The sequence below is a fragment of the Vicugna pacos genome, chromosome 7 (genome assembly GCF_048564905.1).
Source record: "Vicugna pacos chromosome 7, VicPac4, whole genome shotgun sequence".
Taxonomy (NCBI): domain Eukaryota; kingdom Metazoa; phylum Chordata; class Mammalia; order Artiodactyla; family Camelidae; genus Vicugna; species Vicugna pacos.
This window is the reverse complement of record NC_132993.1, coordinates 15,735,104-15,757,453: the sequence shown is the minus strand read 5'-3', so window position 1 is coordinate 15,757,453 and position 22,350 is coordinate 15,735,104. Positions and strand designations below refer to the sequence as shown.

Sequence of the window (22,350 nt, the reverse complement as noted above, 5' to 3'; positions counted from 1 at the left end):
TCCTTTATAGGAACTTCTTTATAGATTTCTGGAAAATTTATCAAATAGGTAAATTTATTTTATAAATAAATTTATAAAAATGTGTCTTGAATTTTACTAAACTTTCTAAAATTTTTATGTACTGTTTTGAGGCATTAAAGCTCAATTTACACTGGGATATTACTGCTCTTTATTAAGTAAGTAATCTTCAAGAAATAGTTCTTAAATTGATCATCTTGCAATTTTAATTCCAATATTTCTGAATTCAAGTGAAGGTTTGGAACTAATTATTTTTGTTATTTAATTAATATTAACCAATAATTTTAGTATTCATTATTAGTAGTCATAATAAAGAATTAAGAAACTATTTTGTTCTTGAGGAGTTTATATAGTATGGGTAGATATACAGGCTTTGTTTCAAAATGTAAAACAACACATAAACAAAAAAAGAAAAAAACCAACCAGTCTCTTTTCCTCTAGTTGAGACTGTCTTTTATCTATTCCTGACCCTTTTCAAGGCAATGAAAATCTACTTTAAGTAGCTCAGAGTGTATTTGGTCTCTATGACAGTCAAGCAGAGTAAGCTATTTAACAGTTCTTTTTCCAAAGCCAGATTGCCATAAAATTACCAAGCAATTTGATATTTAAAATTTAAAAGAAGTAAACAGCAATGTAGTTTTTGATGATAGGACACAGCATCACCTATGACATACTTTACTGAAAAAATGCAATGTAATTGATTAAGCCTCTGTAGGTCAAACTGTCAATTTTTAGTGTATCCAGAGAACAAAGGAATATGGTAATTATACCACTGGAATGCAATGCCAAACCACATTGTGGAAAATACTACAGGATAATAGGCTCAGTTTCTTCAGCAAATGAAGAGCAAGGGAAAAATGAAAAAGATGTTGGAGGAGCCTACAATTCTGTCACTTAATTGCAATGTGTAGCCATTATTTGGATACTGATTCTAGCAAACAGATTGTACAAAAGATAAAAAGCAAAAAGACAAAACCAAAATCTTTTGTAACATTTATGGGACAATTGTAAATTTGACCACTGTCTAGATATTTAATATTGAGGAATTATTTTTTAAGATATAATGATATCATGTGTATATGTGGTTTATTTTTTTCCTTTGGTTTTTAAGTATCTTTTTGAGTCATGTTCTAAAATACTGAAGAGTGTAGTGTTAAATTGTCCGTAATTTGCTTCAATCTAATTTAGGTGGAGAGGGGGAATGCATGGAGATGTAGATTGAAATAAGATTAACCATAAATGGATAATATTGAAGCTAGGTAATGGGTATGTGGGGCTTCAGTATACTAGTTTTTTTTTGGTATACTAGTTTTACCTATTTTTAGATCTCTGTTTGAATTTTTCCAAGTACAAAGCTAAAAATATTACAGGTGGACCACTTTGTCTTTAGATGAAGATTTAGTTTTTCAATTTTTGCTACTTGTTTACCGAATTAGTAGTTAACTTAAGTGGTAATGTTTTTGGTCTTCACTTGTTGGCCATGAAGACTTTTTCTGAGTGATCCAGTTCATTTCACTGAGATTAAAGCCTTTGTATCATTTTACTATGTTAATATTTTGATAATAGCTCCCTGACTACATCTGTGTTACATCATATGTCTCTTAGATATTTTTTTTGAATACTCTTGATGTTATTGTGAAGAGCACATGGTTTTCTAATATACTTTTTTCGTAGTTTGTGAGTTTGGGGTTTGTGAGTCAATTACAGTTATACATTGACTTACTTTGTGTATAGCACATGCTAGAAGGTTGAGAAGAGATCTGAATTTTGAGCCGTCAACAGTATTACGAGATATTATAATCTAGTTTAATAACTTTTCCTCTATGTGCTGTTTTTCTAAATATGTTTCTAGCTCTAGCTGAATTCACAGAAGCAGATGAAGCAATGGCAGAGCTTGCAATTGCTGACAATGTTTTCCTGTTCCTCACTGAGTCCGTAGTGGTGTCAGAAAACTTCTATCAGGAGGAATTTTATATACGTAGAATCCATAATCTCATCACAGATTTCCTGGCACTTATGCCAATGAAGGTAAGCATAATAATGTAGGGTGCATAAAAAGTAGTAGAAGAATTTTATAAGATAATTTAAAATTGATTAATTAACCAACTATGTTTTGGAAACTAATAAAATCTTTTATTACAGACTAATATTCAGCAGTAGTAGTTATGTTACGCCTTGTGAATGAGTTTGCGATTCATGAAAATGAAACAATATAAGACCCATTAACTGAGAATAAACTAAAAGGAGGAAACATTTGAATTGAGAATAGTTTATAATGAGAAAGTAATAAGCAAATGAAAATTTCTATTTGTAGAAAATTATTAACTCCATGCTACTCTGGGGAATCAATGCTAAGGCTTTTTATACACGAGTTTTTAAATGCTTTTTATACATGATTTGGAAGAGGCATAGTGGAAAATCTCCAGTTTTGTAGATAATTGTTTAGACTCTTAATTGTAGTGTGAAAATGGACTTCCACATGGATACAGATAAATTAATGAATTTAAGAAACTAATGCAAAGTTTACTTTTATCCTTTCTTTTTTTTTTAAATAACAGGGTCCATGGGCCCTGGCCACCTCTGGTAAGGTTACTTTTAAATAAAGCATTGGAGCTATAACTTTGATCCAAAAAAGTTTTCTTAGAGCTATTTCAGGCAGTTCTTACATAGTATATGTTCCATGTGCCATTTTGTGCCTAGGAAGCCATTGAAGTGGTGGCGGGAAATTAAAGAGGGAATAAAGTCCTATAAAACTGACTTTTGTTTATGTGTGTTATAAAAAAGCATCCGAAGGGTCTACACTTGTAATACTGTTGTGTAGTTCTTTTTTTTTTTTTAATTTGAATCTATTAGAGGTTTTATTGGGACCACATTGAAATTAGACATTAACTTATAGAGACATAATGTATTCTTAAAATACTGAGTCTTCTATTCAGGCAAAGTAGTATAAGATGTGCGGTTCTGATACCATATCTGCTAAAAAACATAAAGCAGACGGACCAAGTACTCAGAATGGTAATAAGCAATCAAGGCGTTGAATGCTTCCTCATGCTATAATGGATCAAGTGTTCATTGAGTTCCTCCTGTGCTCCAGATACCTATGCTAGGAGTTGTGAAGAAGACAAATGAATAGGAGACTCATTCCCTGCCAGCAGAGAATGTTTAAGCTAGTTGGCAAAATAAGATATACACAGAGAAATATAGGTAGTAAATGACCAGTGTAGACAGTAAATTACAATGGATTTCTTAGGCTAAGGCTATCTCACTCAGGACTAAGCTAGTCAATGAGTGTTTATCAGATAACTTGAGCCTTCATCAGCTTTGAAGGACGTGATAGATTAACATCATAAAATTTTAGAATAGGAAGAAATCTTTCGTTTTACAGTTGTGTAAATGAAGCCCTAGAAAGGGTTAAGGCTTTAACTTTCTCCTAATTGTTGGCCCAGAAGGGAGTTTTATTATGGAAAGATAATGGTGATCTGGAAAAGATGAAGGCTGAGAGGAGTTCGAATAGACAAAGTCATAAATGGCTTGGATAGAGGGGAGGGTATAGCTCAAGTGATAGAGCACATGCTTAGCATGCACGAGGTCCTGGGTTCAATCCCTAGTACCTCCTCTAAAAAATAAATAAAGCTAATTACCTGCCCCCTAATAAACAAACAAACAAACGTCTTGGATAGGATAAATAGTGAAGTTACTCACACAATTCTGGGATGCTAGAGTTTTGTTAACAGATACAGTACTATTTAGCTTATCTATTTCTCCTTGAATGGACTTCGGTGGTTTGTGTCTGTCAGTAAATTTGTACATTTCATTCCAGTTATCAAATTGATTCAGCATAAAATTATTCCTAATATTTCTATATTAATACTTTTTATGTCTATATGATCTGTAATGATACTTCTTCTTTCATCCCTAATATTGGTAATTTGTGTCTTCTTTCTTTTTTCTTAATCTGGCTAGAGGTTTACCAATCTTATTGATCTCTCCAGTGAGCCAGCTGTTGGCTTCATTGATTTTCTTATATTTTCTTTCACTGTTACTGATTTCTGCTTCTGTTATTTTCTTCCTCTCTATTTGGGTTTTAACTTGCCCTTATCATTTCAGGTTTTTAAGGTGGAAGCTTGGGTTATTGATTTGAAACTTTTCTTTTTTTCTAATATAGACATTTAATGTTATAAATTTATCTGTAATTACTGCTTTAGCTTGTTTTATAACTAAGTATATAACCTGTTTTGATAAATGTTCTATATGCATGTGAAAGGGATATATTGTTGCCGTTCTATGGAGTGTTCTTTAAATGTCAATTAGGTAAAGTTGGTTGATAATGTTATTTAAATTTACCATATTTTTACTGATTTTCTGTGTACTTGTTCTATTGTATATTGAGAGAAGAGTGTTGAAATCTCCGCAACAGTAATTGTGAATTTGTTTAGCTATGATTTCTTATGTCAGTTGACATTTAATTGACACATATTGTAAGGCAATGGTTCTTAACCCTAGTAGTCCTTCAGAATGTGTTTGGGAAATGAGTGGGGCTACTTTTGCTCTCGACGTTGACTGTAGTGGTGGCATTGGTGGTAGGTAATTCCAGGGATGCTAAACGTCGTGTTAAGTTCAGGATTATCCATCCCAGTAAAGAAATATTCTGCCCCAAATGTCAGTAATTGAGAAACACTGGTTAAAATCAACTTACCTGTAGTGGAAAATACATTGAAGTTTTAAGATATAAATGATGGATAATAATATTGCAATAAAATTCCTAACATTTTTTCACATCATTAAAGTAGAATAGATATTTAAACAGTGTTTTTTTTTATGTGATCACTTTTAGACAGTTGCCTGATTTGCTGATTTCATTATTAATCCATATAATAAATTTACATATAAACCATATATAATTAATAGGTGAAACAGTTGAGGAATCGGGCAGATGAAGATGCTCGAATGATTCACATGAGTATGCAGATGGGCAACGAACCACCCATTTCACTTAGAAGGGATCTGGAACACTTAATGCTTTTGGTAAGTCATTACATTGGATGGATTGTCATCTCCCTCCCTCCGTTTATGTTTTCAGTAACTTCGGAAGATTTCAGGTCTAATATCTTAAATATACAAATGAGTTCAATAAGAATGTAAATTTTTATTTGAAAGTAATTTGTAACTTATAGATGTTTTCCCACAGTCTTTGTTTACTCTTTGCAGATTGGTGAACTATATAAAAAGAACCCTTTTAATTTGGAGCTTGCGCTAGAATATTGGTGTCCCTCAGAGCCTCTTCAGACTTCCACTATCCTGGGTTCCTACCTGGGGGTGGCTCATCAGCGACCCCCTCAACGCCAGGTGAGCTTTTAGTTTTTCTACTTTCATACTCTGGGGTGGTGATTGGAAATCTTAAAAACATGAAAAATGATATTTCCTGATGTTATTGCTATTAACAGAAATGAACAGTATTATAACCTTTAGACATTTACACTTTATTTAAGGAAATTGAAACTCTTAAATTGAAGATCTGATCATTTTGGGGTTTATATAGTCAGACCTTGTATGCACTGAATCATAAAGACACAAAAAGGTGTTTAGTTTCTTCATAAGTCACTAATTTGGACTTTGTTAGTATTTATTAGCTTCTGTCTGTCCTATATAGGCATACAATGACCAATGTACATCATTCTTAGCAAGGTAGGGAAGATAGGGGAGGCACAAATACTAAAGGAAAAGGCCTAGAAATTATAATTAATGACAAAATGCCTATGAGTCAGTAGATAATATAGGAAAAAGTCCATTTTCTATCCTGTATTAACTAAAGTTTGATATGCAGCAGCAAATAAGATGGATTGCCATATCTGTCGTCATCTTTTTGGGATTTTCTATTCTAGATGCTTTCATACCATATAATATAATTTCATTTATGCTAGAGTCGAAGATCAGACCCCTCCCCTCCTTTTACTGTATTTCTTACATTTATTGTTCTACTTTTTTCCCCATTTAAAAAATGTTTTGGAGAAGGATTTACTAAAAAATTTTAAAGATTAAAAAAACTTTCCATTATGAAAGTTTTCAAACATATGGAAGAGAATAATTATAATGAATACCAACATATTTATTTAATAGCTGTTAACATCTTGCCATGTTTACTTCTCTTGTTATTTCTACTGCTTTTATTTTGCTGGGGTATTTTAAAGTAAATTATAGACAGCATGGCATTTTACCTCTCATTGGTTACTATCTCTTAAAAATAAGGATATTTTTCTTCATAATCACAAAAGCATTGTCATTGTTAAACCTAACAGACTTGACAATTTTCCAGAGATCTGTAACATTTTCAGTGCTGAGTTCCAACTAATAAGTCTGAATGTTTTGTTATTGATAATAGATTTAAGGCATAAGCAAGAGTAAAGAGAAAACTAAGAAGTGAACTTACAGAAGTGTAGGAACATGATACAGGCAAGAACACAAAATAGAGTATGTGTAGATTACCATCAAAAATTCTCTAAGGTTCCTAAATCTTTATATTAGATTTGACTAGGATTTGGGAACTCTGGGCTCTAAATATGTCTTTGAATTTGCTGATTAATTTTAGATAAGTAGATTTCTTTTAATTGTTTAATATATTTAGAAAGTGAATAGTCTTATGTTTTGTAACATTGAGATGTTTTGAAAAAATGTACTTTATGTTCATAAAGATATTCTATAATTGCATTAAATTGCTAATGACAGAGTTGAAAATGTAATTTTTCATAAATAGAATACCAGATTATTTTGCTTCGGGGGGTTTTAAATGAGAGTACTTAATTTGTTTTAGTGCATACATAGTCTTTATTAGCTACTCCATGTTGGCTTTAAAGTTAAGATATGCTTTATGTAAACTATTGCCTTTTTCCTATTTCAGGTTGTCTTGTCCAAATTTGTTAGGCAAATGGGTGACCTGTTGCCTCCAACTATTTATATTCCTTATTTGAAAATGCTTCAGGGATTGGCCAATGGGCCCCAGTGTGCCCACTACTGTTTTAGCCTGCTCAAAGTCAATGGTAGCAGTCATGGTAAGAAAAATCTGGATGTTGTCTGAGCTTGTTGTGACATTCTTAGTTCACTAGTTCAGTATCCATATACCTATTAAAGCATATTATGTTAGGTTCTACCAGGCATATGCATTATTTTTGTAATGGAGAGAAGCACACTGCTGGCTCTATATATGATGATGCCTTGATTATGGTCTCATGAATTGGGGAATTTTACCATTTGCTTTGTAAAATACAGTTCAGTTTAAGAAATCAGAATTGATATAAATTTTCAAGAACACATCTGGTGCTCCAAGCAAAATATACCCCTTGCTACATAAGTTTGATTTCTTTAGTTTATCTTCATAAGTCCTTGTTTTCTAAATTTCTGTGCTTACAGTTTTTCTGTCAACCAGTTTTCTTCTCCCAGTTTCCTCATTAAATTTTCAGACTTGAGTCTGGTTAAACCAAAAATACTATAAAAGGGAAAAGAAAGAAATATATATTAAACATCTCTGTTAAGTAGATATTATTTCTTTAATTTTCACATGTGAGGAATCAGGTTTAGAGAAGTTAAGTAATTTACTGAAGGTCATAGGTAATAGGGGAACCATGATCGGAGCTGAGATCGGTCTGGCTCCAAGACGGTGTTTTGGCTATTCTGTCAAGGCATGCTTATATTGTCTGCTAGACTTTTGGTCTCAGTGTTTGGTATGTAATAGAGTAGTGTAGTTTACAAATCTAGATCGGAGTTATCTCTTTCTTTGGGAATTTAAGCTCAACATTTGGAAACTACTCATGACATTAGTTACATGACAACACAGAGTACTGGCCTGGAAATGAAGTAGGTTAACTGACATCCAAAGTAATTTACTTTTGCCTTTATATGGGCACCACCCAGTCTTAAGTCTCAAAGAATTAATCCAGAGTTCTAGTTTACAGAGGGTTTCTAACTCATTTTCAACGTACTACTTATCTAGGACAAAGGCAAAGTTTATTGTTTCAAATTTAATGTCTCCCGCCATTTCCAAGCAACTGCTTAGACACTTTTGAAAACAAGTTCTGTGCTGTGTTTCTTTACAGTTGAAAATATTCAGGGAGCAGGTGGCAGTCCTGTTTCCTGGGAACATTTTTTTCATTCCTTAATGCTTTACCATGAACACCTCCGGAAGGATCTTCCAAGTGCAGATAGTGTCCAATACCGTCACCTTCCTTCACGTGGCATCACTCAGAAGGAGCAAGATGGATTGATTGCTTTTTTACAGCTCACATCTACCATCATTACTTGGGTAGGTAACCCATCCACAGCATGTGAGAACATAATTTTATTTGTATTCTAGCACAGTGGCATTATAAGGAGCCCCCAAGTTTTCTTGTTATGCTTAAAGTGTATGAATGGTAAATTTAGCATGTGTATATAGCATTCTGTTCTTAAGCTCTTTGTTTCTTTGTGTAGTGGGTGTCATTATGATAACGCCTGCTTATTCCAGTAAGCTATATGAAAATAATAACCTAAGCCCAAATGAAAATAGAAGGGCAAATAAGAGTCAGTTGTTCCATACACATCCTTTTAGAAGGTTTCCTAGCATGGGTATGGATATATATGTGTTTGTGTGTATAAAGAATATTTTTAATTAAAAAGAAAATGTTTACTCAATCTTTTTTCTTTCCTTACACCAAACCATTTTACCTGCCACTAGCAAATGAGTTTTTGTAAAAACATTATTATCATTACATAATTTCCCTGCTCAGAAATCTTTTCTAGTTATTTTTTTATTGAAGTATATTTGATGTACAATATTATATAAGTTACAGGTGTACCGTATAGTGATTTACAATTTTTAAAGGTTATACTCCATTTTTAGTTGTTATAGAATTTTGGCTAATATTCCCCATGTTGTACAATATATCCTTGTAGCTTATTTTATACATAATAGTTTGTACCTGTTAATCCCTTACCCCTGTATTGCCCCCCCTTCCCTCTCCCCACTGGAAACCACTAATTTGTTCTCTGTATCTATGAGTCTGTTCTTTTTGTTAATATTCACCAATTTGTTGTATTTTTTAGATTCCACATGTAAGTGATATACAGTATTTGTCTTTTTCTGTCTGAGATCTGTCTGGCTCCAAGATCTGTCTGGCTCCAAGTGACTTATTTCACTTAGCATGTAATACCCTCCAAGTCCATTCATGCTGTTGCAAATGGCAAAATTCCACTCTTTTTTATGGCTGAGTAATATTCCAGTGTGTGTGCGTGTGCGTGTGTGTGTGTGTGTATCACATTTTCTTTATCCATTAATCTGTTGATGGACACTTAGGTTGCTTCCATGTCTGAGCTATAGTAAATAATGCTGCTATGAACATAGGAGGTGCAGGTATCTTTTGGAATTAGTGTTTTTGTTTTTTTCAGATATATACCCAGGATATATTGCTAGGTCATATGGTAGTTCTAATTTTAGTTTTCTGAGGCACCTCCATGCTGTTTTCCACAGTGTCTGCACCAATTCACATGCCCACCAACAGTGTACAAGAGTTCTCTTTTTTCTACATCTTTGCCAACATTTGTTATTTATGTTCTTTTTGATGATAGCTATTCTGACAGGTGTGAGGTGGTATCTAATAGTGGTTTTGATTTGTGTTTCCCTGATAATTGGCAATGTCGAGCATCTTTTCATGTGCCTGTTGGCCATCTGAATGTCCTCTCTGGAGAAATGTCTGTTCAGGTCTTCTGCCTATTTTTTAAATGGGCTGTTTATTTATTTATTTTTTTGATGTTGAGTTGTATGAACTGTTTATATCTTTTGGATATTAACCCCTTATGGGTTATGTCATTTGCAAGTATTTTCTCCCATTCAGTAGATTGCTTTTCTATTATGTTGATGGTTTCCTTTGCTATGCAAAAGCTTTTAAGTCACATTTGTTCTTCTAGTTGTTTATGTTGTTCAAAGCTAAGTTCTTCAGTCTGATATTCTCTCTGAAGGATAGATATAGTGTCTTCTAACTTTTTGGTTTTAGTAATGCTTTAACATTATTGAAAAATCAAAACATAAAGTGTATAATTATTTCTCATTGAATTAAAATGGAGTGAATTAAAATTAAAATGGATGCTATGTTTGTATTTCCATTTTTTTTCCTTAGAAAAAGACAAGGTATTTTATTCATTGATATATTACATTATAGTACAATATATTACATTGTTCCAGAAAGGATTTCAAATGCCTAGGTAAGATTTATGTGACCCTGGCAGACTGTTTGTCTTTTTTTGTATAAATTATTTTCCGTTGTTAGAGCTGTAAAAGTAACTCTACAAAGGCTATTTTTCCTCCATGTTTTACATTGTCTGGGCTGGTGATCTGGTTTGATCTCCTGGTAGAATTCAGGCATTTGCCATGGGCTTATCTTTGTTTTAGGATGTCTTATAAGCCTGTGAATACTCAGTATAAGTGTTAGCAATCTAGCTGATTGCTGGTCATTTTTCTTAGCTTTTAAAGATGGAAAGTCTCTTATTCTTTTTGTATTCTGTTCTTAGAGTGAAAATGCTCGTTTGGCACTCTGTGAACATCCTCAGTGGACCCCGGTGGTAGTGATTCTGGGACTCCTGCAGTGCAGCATCCCTCCTGTTCTAAAGGCTGAACTACTGAAGACACTTGCAGCATTTGGGAAATCTCCTGAAATTGCTGCTTCCCTCTGGCAGTCACTGGAATACACTCAGGTAGTGTTACAATCTTTCTTATTTATATTTTTACAGTTTGGAAAGTGAGGTTTCATAATGTATAAGCAAGCACATCCAATTTGAAACTTAAAGTATACCATAAACTTCCCAGATAGGGAATTAGGATTTTGGTACCAAGCATAACATCAGAAACTAATAGGCTTGGGTTTTTCTCTTGGATCAGTTCACAACTTCACTGGGTTGCTGGAGACTGGCTCTTCTCTTAAGACTTTGTTTCCCATTGTCTGTAAGATTAAACAATGGACAGAATTCCTCAACTCTGTCTTTGAGACTAAGCTGATATAAGCCTTCAGAAGTCATCTGTACTCAGTAAACGTGGGGAATGCCTACTTTTCCTTTTTGCTAGTTCCTTCTGGGCCCTTTCTGTCCCAAAGCAGATGAGTGAAGTGTCTCTATCAACTCTTACTTCTTTAGATGTAAGCCCTATTGGAATTTTTCTGTTAAGACAGTTATTCGATATGTGGTAAAGACAAAAAGGAAAATGAGAATGTGTTCTATAGAGAAACTTGTAGGAAAATGGTTAGGTGAAATACGTGTTTGTCTTAGAAGTAGTACAACATAGGGAGCCTGTGGTTCTAACACACTGGTGGAAGCAGCTGTTATGAAGCAGCATTCTAGTTATTTTCTAACGTATGTGTCCAGAAGATGTTAGTGATAGTTATCAAAACAAAAATTAAGGGAATGGATGTGTACTGGGAGGCTGAGTCACTTTTAGTTTAGTATTGATACTTCATTTTTTCATTCATGACTGTCAGTGCTTATCGTTGTCCTAAATGCTTAGTGCTTCTTAATACCTAAGATGGAGTGTGATTGGGTTTAGACATTTTTATCCGTAAAGTAAGACTTTTTTCAAAAAAGGATTACACCTAATACTATATTCTCAATTTGCAAGAGATTAAGTAACATGATGTTAAGTATGATTAATTATACCATAGACTATTTATGCCTCTAGCAAGATCAGGACAGAACTTCTTAACTCAAAACTTCTGCCCACATAAGAAACGTGTTTTTAACAAATTTACTTCTTGGTTTTCCGGTGCCAATAGTAGACCTGGTTGTAAAGGACCAGTGTCATAAGCACTGGTGAGATTTCATCCCATAAATTCTTTTAAGATTCATTCCTAGAATATCTGGGAGGAAATTTGCTGAAAACATATCTTGTGTGCACTTAGAAATTACCACTTTTCTGAAGTCTAGGTAATTGAAAGTTTTCCCTGGTGCTGGATGCAATTGCTAATGAAAGTTCATCAGAGACTTCTCAGTTGTCTTTTCTGATTGACATTTTAAGATGTATTGATGTGGTGGGTGAGCTGTATGACTGTTATTGCAAAGCTGCTACTTTCACTGATAAATGAGGAATGCTCCTAACATTTAATTCTTATTATTTTAAGATACTGCAGACTGTAAGGGTTCCAAGCCAGAGGCAAGCTATTGGTATTGAGGTAAAGTTTTCCTTTTAGCTTTAAATGCTATATTCATACATTCACATGATAAAAAGACTAAGAAAAAAAAATTCTTACCTTATGGAGTTCTATAATTTTCAAATTTAACATATTTTCATTTAAGGGTTTTCTGTGTTGAAATGGAGAAACTTTTTATGAAAGGAACCAAAATACTTTGGGCTTCAGAGTTGGAAAAGTATATTAGATGGTAGCCATCCAAATGGAAAATTTGGTTTGAACTCAATTTAATTAGGTTACTTTAGTCAACCTAAAGTGGGAATTTACTTGTTTTAGTCTCTTCTTCTCATACTCCCTTCCTCTTTTTTGAAGAAACACTTAAGATTTCTATTTGTAACTTTTGTGTCTTTACCTGTAAATGAAAAATGGTAATATCAGTATGGGTCTTTGGGTGTGCCATTATACTAATATTAATGAGTTAATGTCTGAAAAATGCTTTGCACTATATTACAGCTGATGGTTTTGTATTACTGAAATTCATTCATTCATTCATTCATTCATTCATTTATTTTGGAAGGTGGAACTAAATGAAATAGAATCCCGGTGTGAAGAATACCCGTTGACTCGCGCCTTTTGCCAGCTAATTAGCACCCTGGTGGAGAGCTCCTTTCCTTCTAATTTGGGTGCTGGACTGCGGCCCCCTGGCTTTGACCCGTATTTGCAATTCCTTAGAGATTCTGTGTTTCTCCGATTCCGTACAAGAGCTTACCGGAGAGCAGCTGAAAAGGTTATGTTCAGAGAAAAACTTTTGTCTCCTTATTCATTTATTGCTCCTTTTTCTTTTATTTAAAGGCATTAGATGCTATAAATTCATTTTAGCTTTTAAAAACTAGTAAAATTCATGTTCTTTTACTGACACATCCATGATCCAGTTGGTTTATTTGTATTAGAAAATAAATTTGGTCATTAAAGCCAAAGCATTGACTTTTTAGTGATCAGCAGTTTAACTGATACGAATTCATAGTTACTCAGATCCTTAATTGAACAAATTTTGACCAAAATTGAACGAAAAATTGTATACTTTTGGCAGTTCAAAACACAGTATCCTTTATTGGGATGATTTAGGTTAGGGATTGAAGTAAGTTTACACGTGCACAGCAATTTCTAATGATTAGTAGCACTTCTGGGTTGTAGAGTCTTGGCTTAGTGGGAAGTGAGTATTGTAGCTCATTAGGTGTGTTTGCCATGGGTAGAGGCTGAAGGAGCACTGACATTTATGCACATAATTGCTCTGGTTGCAACACATACGTAACTGAGCTTACTGTATGTATCATCTTATGTCATTCTAATGTTACTGTGAGGCAGGTACTATTAATATTCCCATTTTACAGATGGAGGCTTAGCAAGGTTAAGGAACTTGCCTAAGGTCCAGGACCAAGATTTGAACCTAGGACTCTGATTCCAGATCCAAGCTCATAACCACTAAGCTATGTAAGAGACCCTTCCAGGTTCTGATGTAATTACTTTAGTTTATAATACTGTATATTGATTCACAGAGTACCCTTGGATGTATGCAGTGTCATTTCTGCTTTATTTTTATAGTTTGCTGTTTTTGAACCTGTTGGGTTTACTTGTTGTATTAGTGATGATAAAATAATTGAGTTCATGCTAATTTGGGTCAATTAGGAAAATTAGAAAAATATGAGAAGAAATTATATCTCCTGTAATCCTGTTGCCAAAGGAAAGATAACCACTTCTATTCTTTTTCCTTTGCATTTCTACTTAAATAGAGATAATTAGCTACATTAGCTTGTATCCCTTTTTAACCACTAAACATAGTGTTATGAGGATGTTTTTCATGGTGTTAATGGTTTTTGAAAACAGTCTTTTAATGACTGCATAACCATTACGTGTACCTAGCGTAGTTTATTTTTCATTGCCCTATCATTGGACGTAGTTTGTTTCTAATATTTAGCCCCAAATGACTAAAGTTTATTTTTTGTCAATTGCTTTACAGTTTTTGCCTCTCATGTGATAGAAATAAACTCTGAAAGGGGTATACATTTTATCAAAGCCCTAGAATTCCCTCATTAACATGTATTTCCTTATTTAATGAAAACAGTAACAGCAACCATGCCTCATCAATAAAAGTCACTTCTGATGGATAATGGATGCTGATAATTGCAATCTCTTCAACAAACTGTTCTGATACTTTTTGGCATTTCTTTTAAATATCTTACTTGCTTTTTCTTAAGAAGGTCATCGTGACCTAAGTGTTTAGAGCTTTAGTCAGCCAAGTTCTTTCTCGGTGTTTATTATTTTTCACCCATGTGTTTCTGTCTTTCTAGTGCTGCTGCTCTCCCTGGCTACCACTGGTTTCAGTTTTACCCCGACTACTTACCTTAAGAAATTATCCCTCAATTCTGTGAATTTATTTTACTTGGAAGTCTTTTTCAGGTTTAACTTAACATCATTATATTAAGAACACTAGTTTCTCACAAAAACAGTGCTTTGGATTGAGATAAATAACTATAAACAGAGAGTTAAAGACAGTGTGTATATTTATTAATCCTAAAACCCACTGTTATGTGGCAGTAAGCCTTTTTTTTTAAATAAATGACTTTGACATTTTTAAAAAATATAGAAAAATGAATAATTAAAAAAAATTTTTTTAAATGACTGTTGTAGTCCCAGTTCTCAAAATCAGCCTTGAGAAAATTATGTGCCATGGAAATAATGACTTTAAAATAATAATTTAAAAAACCCCCATCTACAGTTACCAAACTCGGATAGAAAATTCTATGTAATGGACTTTTTAAGCAAAGTTTAATTTTACTGTCTGTATAGTTGTATATACTTTTCCTTTGCCAGAAATATTTTTCCTTGTTGATACATAGCTTTTAAAAACACTTAATGAAGAGGTGATAATAGGGTCATTTGTGGGAGGTCTACCAGTGATTCTTAACTTCTGTGGTTCAAGCCATGGGATAGAACACTGGTCTGGGAATGAGAAGTGCAGGGTGGACTTACAGCACATTTGCTGCCAGGCTTTATGGTCTTGGGGAAATCATTCACTGCTCTGAGCTTCCATGCTTCACCTGTGAAATAAGGGTGATTAGAGGAGATGCTTTCTCAGATCTGGTCCATCTGAGATCCTGAGAGAAACTGAAATATTTGAAACTTCGGAGAAGTGTTCAAATCTGATGTTGTTTAATTCTAAATTGCCTATGGCTAGATACTGAGTGCTTTAGATTTATTAACAAGTCCTAAATATCTGCTATAGAAATGTTTCTTTTACGAATGTTTTACCTTGAAAAATTAGCCTTTAGCATTGACCTTTAGCAAAGCAAAGCAAAATGAATTGGGATCTCTATATTGCTTGGCATAAAAAAAGTAGAAAAGGAACTTCGCTCATTTTCTGGAGAAAAGTGAGATGAATGAAAAACCTAGCAGGCTGTCACCTTGGACTGTTGCTGTTACTGAAATACTTGTGTCTGTGTAGTGGGAAGTGGCTGAGGTCGTTTTGGAGGTGTTTTATAAATTGCTTCGAGATTATGAACCTCAACTTGAAGATTTTGTAGACCAGTTTGTGGAACTACAAGGTAAGTTAATTTTGTCACTTTCAAATAAGATGTTAGCTATTTATAAAGCTATTTCTAATTTATAAATTATTATACATAAGATATAAATTATTTCTGTTTATAGATTAAATTAGAATTTTATAGTTTTTGTTAACATTGTTTTAGTCATTTTGATTGTTCTGAGCAAGAGAAAATAAAGTGAAATTTTACTGAGTGGAAGACTAAGAACACTATCTTACAGATTCTTTAATGAGTTAACATGTAATCTGTGGACTAACTGCTGTGTGCAGATCAGCCCTTTTGGGAATTACCACGGTATACAATTTGTGTCACTGTCTCTAAAATTGAAACTTACCTTCATCTGCTTAGATACCATTTAATTTACACATCTCATACGTTTCATAGAAATCAAGGGTGTGACAAAGACACTGATTCACCATCTCTTGGACTGTGTTATGTTCTATTTAGGAGAAGAAATCATAGCCTATAAGCCACCAGGATTTAGTCTGATGTATCATCTTCTGAATGAGTCACCCATGTTGGAGCTTGCTCTTAGTTTACTGGAGGAGGGCGTTAAGCAGCTTGATACCTATGCTCCTTTCCCTGGTATGTGTCTGAATGTCTTCATATCTTGAAAACCATTTTGATACTTTTGTTTTTTGTAAACTGAAGGTTTGAAGTAGATGACCTCTGAAGTTCTTTTTCACTGTAAGATTCTTTCTGTATTTACAGTATTGTTTTAGTGAGCCATACAATGCAAGTGTATTAAATGCAAGTATATTAAAACTGAATGCAGACTAAAGTACAGAGACTCTCATTATAACTGTCTTATTGCAGGGTCTCTGATAGGTAATTATAATGTCTCTTACCACTTTAACTTCTTTAACATGCCTAACTTTAAAGTACCTTTTGTTTTATTTTCTCCATAGGATTTGTAAAAGCACTTAACTATTGTGTATGGTACATAGCATTCAATACATTTCATTTAATATTGCTGTTACTACTAATTTAATTCATTTACTGAATGCTTAGTCTGCACCTGGCACTTTTAAAAACACATTACGTATATTAATACATTTAACCTGTGCAGAAGTCCTGTGTGGTAGATATTGTTTCCATTTAACGAATAAGGAAGTTGATACAGAAAGAGGTTGCACATCTCTCTCCAGGATCAGGGCTGTGATTTGAACATAAGCAGTTTGGCTCCAGAGCCCATATGTTTTAAATTTGAATGATGGGATTATAGATGACCCTTATATTTTCTACATCCTTATTTTCCAAATTGTCCACAGTGAGTGTGTATTGTTGTAAATCAGTTTCTAGGCCTCACACCATTGACGTTTTTGACAGAATACTTCTTTGATGTGGAGGCTGTCCTGTGTTGCAGGCCTGTACCCACCAAATGCCTGCAGCACATTCCTTGTTGTGACAGCCAATGTCTCCAGACATTGCCAGATGTGTTCTGGGTCCAGAATCACTCCCGTTGCTGTAAATAATTAGGGAAAAGATACAGAAAAAAACACTGAGAAGCCATTGCATTAATGTAATCTGGGTCACAGAAGTTACTCTGATTTGCCTGGGTGAGCAGTTTTGTGAAGTTACTGCTGAAGGTTTGAAAACTTGAGGGCTTTTTGAATCTGGAACTTTTCCTTTATCATGTTTTCCTAAGAATTGACTATGAGTTTCTAAGATTCACGTGGAACTTTCTAAGTTTGATTTTGGTCCATAGGGAAGAAACACCTGGAGAAAGCAGTGCAGCACTGCCTTGCACTTCTCAATCTTACCCTGCAGAAGGAAAACCTCTTCATGGATCTTCTAAGAGAGAGTCAGCTGGCTCTAATAGTCTCCCCTTTAGAACAGCTGTTGCAGGGAATCAATCCCAGAACTAAGAAAGCTGATAATGTGGTGAACATCGCCAGGTAGGTTCCATCTGTAGGTAAGGAAATGATGTAATGAATCAGATGACACTCTAGCTTTGATTTCCAAATCTGGTCAGAACTCTAATGCATCACATGAAAATCTTTTTAGTCTCATTATTGTCTTATCTAGCTCCTCTGATTTTAGTTACCTGAACCTTATAATTTCTTTTTTTTCTTTCTGATTTATTCTATGTCCTAAAAATTTCTAAGTATAAAATGACATAATATTGTTTGCCTCCTGTAGGGAAGTTGGATGTCTGGAGGATAGAGCTGAGGAGCAAACTTTTCTTTGTATACATCTGAACTTCTGGTGGTTTGCTGGCAGTGCTTGGTGGTCCATGACTTGTAGAGGCATTACTCCAATCTCTGCCTTCAGCTTTACATGGCATTCTCTCTGCATGTCTGTGTCCAAATTTCCTCTTTTTATAAGGGGATCAGTCATTGAATTAGGGCTCTCCCTGATGACCTCATCTTAACTTAGTTGACTGTATCTGCAAAGGCTCTATTTTGAAATAAGGTCATTCTGGATTTGGCTATCAAAGTACGAATTTTGGGGAAACACAGTTCAACCCTAACAGGCTACATCTAGTTAGAAGGGGAAACTTTTGTCTGATTTACCCAAAAATGTGTCTCAAATGTTTTCTTGTTTTAAAGATACCTATATCATGGCAATAGTAATCCAGAATTGGCTTTTGAAAGTGCCAAGATCCTCTGCTGTATCTCTTGCAATTCCAATATTCAGATAAAATTGGTTGGAGATTTCACACATGACCAGGTAACTGATTTTGTTGTGGTGGTTATTTTTTGGTGCCTCCTAAGTATATCTTATTCTTGTTTGTGGAGAATTTCTCTGAGGATAAGTACATTTGTTTATGATGGATGAAAGCCTCTTCATGTGTTGGGCTCTGGTTTGTATTTGAAGACAATACCATTTTCAGTGCTACTATGCACACTGTGGTGTGTGATTCTACCATATATACTATAGTATGTGACCGTATGTTGCTGCGCTGAGTGCATTAAAGTGATTATTAGGTTTATAAGTGTAACTTCTGTTTGTTTTTTGCATCCTTCGTTTCATCCTTTCTCAGTTGCCTCTCCTGAGTGAGCCTCTGCAATTCTGATTTCACTGTTGTGAGTTGTCTAGTTCTGTGGCTTTCTGCTGACCTACATTTGTATCTCTTCATTTGATAACACACTATGGAGAGTTTTTAGATGTTCCTCTTTTTTTTTTTTCTTTTTTCTAAATTGAAATCATGGTATATCCTCAGAGGCATTATGAATATTTCTTTCTTTTTTTTTTTTTAACATTTTTTATTGATTTATAATCATTTTACAATGTTGTGTCAAATTCCAGTGTTCAGCACAATTTTTCAGTCATTCATGGACATATACACACTCATTGTCACATTTTTTTCTCTGTGATTTATCATAACATTTTGTGTATATTTCCCTGTGCTATACAGTGTAATCTTGTTTATCTATTAGATGTTCCTCTTTTAATCCAGTCTGTAAGTTCTCTATTCACTGGATAGCTATAATTGGGAAATCCAGTTCACTAGATAGCTATAATTGGGCAATCTTCTGGTTTTTTTTCTCTTTATAGACATTTGTCCCCTTGTATTTTATGTTGGAAAGCACTGCTTTAGCTAGTTGAGTTTTATTGTGTATTCCTTCACAGTGTTTTGAGATAGCGACTCTTCTGGAATTTTGGGTGGACAGATCATTTTATGTGTAACTGCCCCTCAAATTGCAGGACTCTTAGCATCCCTGGTGCCCTCCCACCATCTGTCAGTAGTAATCTCTAGTTGTGACAACTCAAAATGCCCCCATATATTTCTAAGTGCCTTCTAAAGTGGCAGTGCACCCAGATTGAGAACCACTATTTATAGTAAAACAGAGATGTCTAATCTGGTTTTTGGATAAGATTCATGAAACCACTTGATCACCAGGAGATGTTGAAGATGCAGATTTTCAGGTCATTGGCATTCATTTTAGTATGAATAATTATTACCAGTTTTATCCTCCTGCTAAATTTCTTAAAGGAATAGTATCTGATCTCTCAGCCCAGAAATATAAAACTGGTGTAAGGAGTACATTTCTAAATAGAGGAGAATTTTATTTTATATTTTAGTCAAGGTCTGATAGCACTGAGTATATAATGAAGAGGTTATAAAACAGCAATTTCATTTTTTTTTTAAACTAGTCTGATTCTTTGGGACAAAGAAAATTAGGGAAGCAAGTTTGGAAACCAATAAACTTTAAAAGTTTTTATTTCTTCAATTATTTCTGTAGCGAGCTAAATGGAAATTTATGGAACTGAGTTTTCTATTAATTAAAAATGTAACTAGATTTAAATACTTTCCTTGGCGCAAACTTCCTTTTTTCTCTACAGACAAATGTTTATAAATATGTCATGCTTATCATAGTTTTTCTAATATTTAGAAACTTATTATAATTTATCTTGTAATCTTTATATGACTTCAGAGTGTAAGTCAGAAGCTGATGGCTGGATTTGTGGAGTGTTTGGATAGTGAAGATACAGAAGAATTTGTACGTCTAGAAGAGGGTAATGTCTTAGATTAACATGATTTTTTTTTTACTTTATATAAATACTTAATATTAAAGAAAACTGTTAAATATCTAGTAGTGATGTAACAGAAATTTGAGAATTTGCTAGCATAAATGTATATAAGGCTTTTAGGAAATCTTAAATCTGAACTCACTGTAATGGCTAATCAAATAACTAAAACTGAAGTAAACATGGAGCTTTGGAATACAAGTTTTATATTTTGCAATCTGACTTAGGTTAACCTTTTATTGTTCTGTAATTTTGTTTGTGATTTCTACATTAAGGATCAGAACTTGAGAAGAAATTAGCTGGAATCCGTCATGAAACGAGAATCCACATCTTGAATCTTCTCATCACCTCTCTGGAACGCAATCCACCCAATCTTGCTCTCTACCTTTTGGGCTTTGAATTGAAGAAACCTGTCAGTACCACAAACCTACAAGACCCAGGTATGGCCATAAGACACACAGACATTTATTTCTTTTCATATTTATGTAGCTAAATGGTCATTTATTGAATTCTGGACTCGTGAGATAATTCACTGAAGAAAAGAATGTATGAAAGGTAATGTAATGGGTCAGTCTTTAGGGCTTAGATCAAGTCTGCACAAGCTAAGCCTTAGAAAATCAATATTTAACAGGTTTTCTGTGTCAGTAGTTGAAAAGATGTTTGCAGTAGAGTATATGTGTATGGAATTTAGCTTTTGTAAAGGTTTTTCAGGTTTCTAATGCAGAAATTTTAAAAGAAAAACTGAATTTCCTTTTTGGTTTCACGCAGGAGTGCTAGGTTGCCCTCGGACATGCCTTCACGCCATCTTAAACATCTTGGAGAAGGGAACTGAAGGGAGAACAGGCCCGGTGGCAGTGAGGGAATCTCCTCAACTTGCTGAGCTGTGTTACCAGGTACACAGAAGGCTGCACTTTGCAGCACTTAACGATAGAAGAAGCTTAACTAGGTGCTTCAATCCATCACAGATAGGAAAGTATAACAGTAGGACTGAGTTGAAATGAATTCATTTAGTAGCTTGACCAGTCTTTCATTAATGTATAAAATCCATAAAGCACAAACCCAAGATCCTGTAGATCTATAAGATCCTATATGTTAATCACTTGAAAAATAAGGGAAATTGGATGGCCTTAGACCAGACAACGTAGGAACTTTCCAAGGACGCTATGTTTCAAATAGTTTCTTTTTGGTGGAGAAAGTAGTGGATTTGGGTCAGAAGACCTCTGGTTCCTATCTTTACCCCTTAAGTAGCTAAGTCACTTTGGGCATCCTGTGAAACTTCTCTTGAGTTTTTAAAGCTGTGAAATGGACTGTTGTGAGACTTAAATGAGAATGTAAGAATGTAAGGGAAAGTGCTTTTTAAGAACCATGTCGATTATGCAGCCCTGTAGCTATATATAAGGTGGTAGAAAATCAAATTAATGTAAGATTAGACTATAATGAGAACTGCTGTTTTACTTGTGTTTTATTGTTTTTTGTTTTCTTTATTTTATAAGTATTTAAAGAACTAGGCTTTGTAAGATACAACTAATTTCTCCATTTAAGTTGTACCCTGATTCACATTTTCATGACAAGAAATACGTCATTAACTTTTAGTAACATGGAGCTTTTTCTTTGTTATTCTCCTGTTTTTCTTTTTGTAATTCTTTGCTCTTTTCTTCTGTCCTCTGGCTATCCAAACAGCCCTTCATGCTAAGTACTACAGTGAGGTCTTCCTGTGAATCCCTTAGTAAGGGAACAAACTTGATGTATATTTTAGCACAGTGTTTACAGAATTTGAGATACTTAGGTAGAAGCAATTGATGTGGTTAATCATCTGAGCTATTGGAGTTAGGCAGGTTAAGTAAGTGAACGAAGCCAGATTTAAGACACATAGATGCGGAGGGAGAGAGGGGCGGAGAACCTGGCAGACTGGAGAGCACATGCCCTGCTACTTGGCCCCTGCTCATTTGTACAAGTTTGGAATGCGAGCCCTGGTTTGCCAGATCCTCTGCTTTTCAAAACACTGTACTGGCCAAACAAAACATGTCTAAACCAGCAGTCTGCCAGTTTATTACATATGCTCTGTGACTCTGCTACTCGAAGTGTAGACCAGCATCATCAGCATCCCCTCCTGGGAG

General features: G+C 34.3%; 1 protein-coding gene and 1 long non-coding RNA gene across 3 annotated transcripts in view; one reads left to right on the top strand and one right to left on the bottom strand.

Annotated features, from left to right (window-relative positions):
- Nucleotides 1-22,350, top strand: part of NUP205 (nucleoporin 205) — a 65,488-nt gene that overhangs the window by 14,194 nt on the left and 28,944 nt on the right. The window contains exons 8-22 of the mRNA XM_031674634.2: nucleotides 1,871-2,046; nucleotides 4,927-5,043; nucleotides 5,227-5,364; nucleotides 6,914-7,064; nucleotides 8,106-8,311; nucleotides 10,552-10,734; nucleotides 12,147-12,197; nucleotides 12,733-12,942; nucleotides 15,658-15,757; nucleotides 16,205-16,342; nucleotides 17,466-17,655; nucleotides 18,310-18,430; nucleotides 20,140-20,221; nucleotides 20,509-20,673; nucleotides 21,002-21,126. Of these exons, the coding sequence (XP_031530494.1) occupies nucleotides 1,871-2,046; nucleotides 4,927-5,043; nucleotides 5,227-5,364; nucleotides 6,914-7,064; nucleotides 8,106-8,311; nucleotides 10,552-10,734; nucleotides 12,147-12,197; nucleotides 12,733-12,942; nucleotides 15,658-15,757; nucleotides 16,205-16,342; nucleotides 17,466-17,655; nucleotides 18,310-18,430; nucleotides 20,140-20,221; nucleotides 20,509-20,673; nucleotides 21,002-21,126 (2,153 nt within the window). The remainder of the gene's footprint in view (nucleotides 1-1,870; nucleotides 2,047-4,926; nucleotides 5,044-5,226; nucleotides 5,365-6,913; nucleotides 7,065-8,105; nucleotides 8,312-10,551; nucleotides 10,735-12,146; nucleotides 12,198-12,732; nucleotides 12,943-15,657; nucleotides 15,758-16,204; nucleotides 16,343-17,465; nucleotides 17,656-18,309; nucleotides 18,431-20,139; nucleotides 20,222-20,508; nucleotides 20,674-21,001; nucleotides 21,127-22,350) is intronic.
- On the bottom strand, nucleotides 12,219-17,605 carry LOC140697321 (uncharacterized). 2 transcript variants are annotated; one of them, XR_012074243.1, is made up of 4 exons: nucleotides 17,521-17,605; nucleotides 17,136-17,222; nucleotides 15,186-15,253; nucleotides 12,219-12,567 (listed from the first exon to the last, which is right to left on the bottom strand). It is a non-coding gene; the product is annotated as an uncharacterized lncRNA (long non-coding RNA). The 2 variants fall into 2 exon arrangements; XR_012074242.1 differs by lacking the exon at nucleotides 12,219-12,567 and having other exon boundaries at nucleotides 15,003-15,253.